The sequence below is a fragment of the Bison bison genome, unplaced genomic scaffold (genome assembly GCF_000754665.1).
Source record: "Bison bison bison isolate TAMUID 2011002044 unplaced genomic scaffold, Bison_UMD1.0 scf7180017864383, whole genome shotgun sequence".
In the NCBI taxonomy this organism is placed as follows: Eukaryota; Metazoa; Chordata; class Mammalia; order Artiodactyla; family Bovidae; genus Bison; species Bison bison.
The window spans coordinates 964,436-968,801 of record NW_011494955.1 but is presented as its reverse complement, the minus strand read 5'-3'; the positions used below and the strand labels follow the sequence as shown (position 1 = coordinate 968,801).

The 4,366-nt window shown below is 42.0% G+C and overlaps 1 protein-coding gene across 1 annotated transcript; it reads right to left on the bottom strand.

Moving 5' to 3' along the window:
- Positions 1-425: 425 nt before the first annotated feature.
- On the bottom strand, positions 426-2,660 carry LOC105001414 (zinc finger protein OZF-like). The gene has a single exon (XM_010857668.1). The coding sequence runs from the start codon at positions 1,712-1,714 to the stop codon at positions 527-529; it is 1,188 nt and encodes a 395-aa protein (XP_010855970.1). The 5' UTR covers positions 1,715-2,660; the 3' UTR covers positions 426-526.
- Between the last annotated feature and the right edge of the window lie 1,706 nt (positions 2,661-4,366).

Sequence of the window (4,366 nt, the reverse complement as noted above, 5' to 3'; positions counted from 1 at the left end):
CATCAGTTTTTCCCACTGTTACCACCTCAAACTCCTCCATCACTGCTGTCCACATTTGCTATATTCACGAGGCCCTTTCTCCCATGTGAACTCTCTGGTATTTACTCAAGTGGCACCTTTGGATAAGCCTTATCACAATCCTAGCTCTCTTACTGGAGAAGGCAATGGCACCCCACTCCAGTACTCTTGCCTGGAAAATCACATGGACGGAGGAGCCTGGTAGGCTGCAGTCCATGGGGTCGCAAACAGTCGGACCCGACTGAGCGACTTCACTTTCACTTTTCACTTTCATGCATTGGAAAAGGAACTGGCAACCCACTCCAGTGTTCTTACCTGGAGAATCCCAGGGACAGGGGAGCCTGGTGGGCTGCCATCTATGGGGTCGCAGAGTCGGAAACGACTGAAGCGACTTAGCAGCAGCGGCTCTCATAAAGTTTTTCTGCAATGTGAATTTGCCTATGGATATCGAGAAGCTGTATTTGAGTAAATGATTCCCCAAATTCACTGCACTCAAAGAGATCTTTCTTCAATGTGAACTCTGATGACGACGAAGGCTTGACTTATCAATAAAAGATTTCCCACATTCACTGCACTCATAAGGTCTTTCTCCACTGTGAACTCTCCAATGATAATGAAGGCTGGAAATACCAGAAAATAATTTCCCACATTGACAGCACTCATAAGGCCTTTCTCCACTGTGAACTCTCTCATGATGACGGAGGCTGGAGCTACCAGTAAAAGATTTCCCACATTCACTGCACTCATAAGGCCTTTCTCCACTGCGAACTCTCTCATGATACCGGAGCCCAGTCCTAGCAGCAAAAGATTTGCCACATTCACTGCACTTGTAAGGCCTTTCTCCAGTGTGAACTCTCCGATGATAACGAAGGCTGGAGCTACCAGTAAAAGATTTCCAACATTTATTGCACTCATAAGACTTTTCTCCAGTGTGAACTCTCTGATGATGTTGAAGACTGGAGCTACTAGTAAAAGATTTCTCACATTTATTGCACTCATAAGGCTTTTCTCCAGTGTGAACATTCTTATGGTCACTGAGTTGCTCATTTCGACTAAAGAATTTCCCACATTCGCTGCATTCAAAAGGTCTTTCTCCACTGTGTACTCTCTGATGATTACAAAGCATAGATCTAGTAGTAAAACATTTCCCACATTCATTGCACTCATATGGCTTTTCTCCAGTGTGAAGTCTCAGATGATAAGAGAGGGATGACCTATTAGTAAGAGATTTCCCACATTCACTGCACTCATAAGGCCTTTCTCCAGTGTGAACTCTTTGATGTGCAAGACAACTGGATTTATGGGCAAAAGATTTTCCACATTGGCTGCATTGATAAAGTTTTTCTCCAGTGTGAACTCTCTGATGTTCAATTAAGTTGAACTTTTGGGTGAAAGATTTATTACATTGCTTGCATTCATAAGCATTTTCACCACTGTGGATTTTCCTATGGGCAGTGAGGTTCTTCCTTCGGCTAAAGGATTTCCCACATTCATTGCAGTCATAAAGCCTTGCTGCACAGCGAACTCTGATGGGCAAGGAAACGGAATCTGTGGCTAAAAAATTTTCCACATTGGCTGCATTCATAAGGCCCTTCCTCAGTGTGAACTTTCTGGTGAATAAGGTTAAGTTTTTGGGTGCTGGCTTTCCTATGTTTGCTGAACTCACAAAACCCTTCACTAGTGAGGACTCCCTCATCCTCAACAAGTATGTCTATGTGGCTGGAGACTATCTTGCCTTCTTTCCAGCTCTGATGACTTTTTCCACTGTGAAAAACAGCTTCACACTCCTTATTGTTGTTTTGTTTCTTCCTGGTACTAGTTTCCTGTTGCTGAAGTTCCATGCTGGCCACAAAGTTGTTCGCTATCTCCATTTTGGGAGAGAGATTTTCTCTTCCATGCATCATGCAGCTCTTCAAAAATGTGGGGCTCCCCATACCAAACTGGAAGGATTTCTGTTCAATGTGCTGCATCTGGTGCTGTTGAATGTTTGCAGTGAAAAAGAATTGTTTCCCACATGTCCCACATGTGTATGCTTTCTGTCCACTTTTATTAATATTTCTTTGCTCTTCAGTCAAATGTGAAATGTCTCTCAAAACTGGGGTACATGTCTTACAGGACTGGACATTCTCAGAAGATGAACCTACCCTGGGAGTGCTAATTTGTGACACTCCTTCTGCAGATTCGCTCTGTTCAGAAGGTGTATCTCCATCCTGGGTTCCACACCAAAAACCTGAAAACACAGAAGTGATGGTGAAGTTCTTGTTCACTTTATTGGAGGGAATGACACACAATTGTACATGAGACATGAAAGAAGCAGTCCATAGAATTGTGTTCAGGATATGGAGTCGGAGTCAAACTGAGGAATCAATGAGTCAACCTCACGTCAATCCCCCCTAAAGCAGGTAACCTCCCTCTCATTCCCAGTTAAAAAAAAAAAAAAGACTGCTGCCACATCCTGCCCGCTGTCTGTGGGCCATGGTAGGTGTATCTCTTCAGGACCTTGCTTTGGGTAAGATCCCCTGTCCATTAAACCACTGTTGTCTCTGGGCTCTTTGGTCTTGAAGCTGGGCAACTGTAAGGTTTTTCAATCTGTGTGTGCACTCAGTTGCTTCAGTCGTGTCTGACTCTTTGCAACCCTATGAACTGTAGCCTGCCAGGCTCCTCTGCCCATGGAATTTTCCAGGAAAGAATACCGGAGTGAGTTGCCACTCCCTTCTCCAGGAGATCTTCCCAACCCAGGGATCAAACCCGGGTCTTCTCCATTGGTAGGCAGATTCTTTACAGTCTGAGCCACCAGGGAAGCCCTATTCTTCAATATACACTGCAATTTCAAATGAATGAAATATGAAAATGGTGACTGTTAATAAAGGTGTACCTCAATATACAAACTTGTGAAAAAGAAAGTGAAAAGTCTCAGGAACAAAAACAAAGTTTGGGGCATTCCTGATGGCCCAGTGGTTAAGAATCCACCTTGCAGGAATTCAGGCGGCTTGAGCATCGTGCGTTATTTGAATTCCTGGGTTTTCGCAGGTAAAATATGGCTAAAAGTTTATGGAGTAAGTGAAAAGGAAGATGCGTGCTGAAAAGAGAAAAAAGAATGCCCCAAAGGAGCTCAGCAGACTTAAAAGTATTCTTAAAATAGATGGTGATGTTTTAATGAAAGACGTTCAAGAGATAGCAACTATGGTGGAACCCAAACATTGTCAAGAGAAAACGCAGTGTGTGGTGAAGGATGAAACAGATGACATGAAAATGGAGACTGATATTAAGAGAAACAAAAAGACTCTTCTAGACCAGCATGGGCAGTACCCCATATGGATGAACCAGAGGCAAAGGAAAAGGCTGAAAGCAAAGCGAGAGAGAAAAGGGAAAAAGCAAAGTAAAAGCCACGAAGGCAGCAAAGGGTTTGACCTGGTAGACTCTAAAAACTTGAAAAATGCAACATGAGACAAATCTTTGATTAGAATGTATACATGGGTTTCAGCTTCCACCAAATGAAAAGTTTATTTCCATTTTTTAACTTGGCCTTTTTCTTCAAGCCCAACATAACTCCTCAAATTTGGTAACTTGAATAAAATATTTTATTTGAAAACAAAACAAAACAACAAAAAAAAAGAATCCACCTTGCAATACATGGAACACTCATTTGATCCCTGGTCTGAGAAGATGCTACATGCCCACACTCTACAGACTGCAACCCACAAGTACTGAAGCCCTTGAGCCCTACAGCCTGTGCTTGGCAACAAGAGAGCCACCATGAGAAGCCCTCACGCTGCAACGAAGAGTAGACCCTGCTCTTCTCCTAGAGAAAGACCATGTGCAACGACAATGACCAGCCAAAAAATTAATAAAGAAATCTTAAAAAGAAAAACACAAAGCTTGCACCATGGCGTAGTTTTTGTTTTTAAATTTTTATTGGAGTATAGTTGATTTATAAGTTATACATATATACATTTTTTATATTTTCATACAGGTTATTACAGAGTACTGAATAAAGTTCCCTGTGCTACACAAGGAGTTCTTATTAGCTATCTGTTTTATATTTAACACTGTGTATATGTTAATCCCAATCTCCCAATTTCTCCCCTGCTTCCCACCCTGGTAACCATAAACATGTTTTCTACATCATGACTATTTCTGCTTTGTAAATAAGTTCATCTGTACCAAGGCCTCACATATAATTGGTATCATATACTTGTCTTTCTCTGACTTACTTCACTCAATATGACAACGCATCATGCTGCCAAGGGCATTATTTCATTATTCTTAATGGCTGAGTAATATTCCATTATATGTATACCACATGTTCTTTATCTACTCTTCTGTCGATGGACATTTAGGTTGCTCC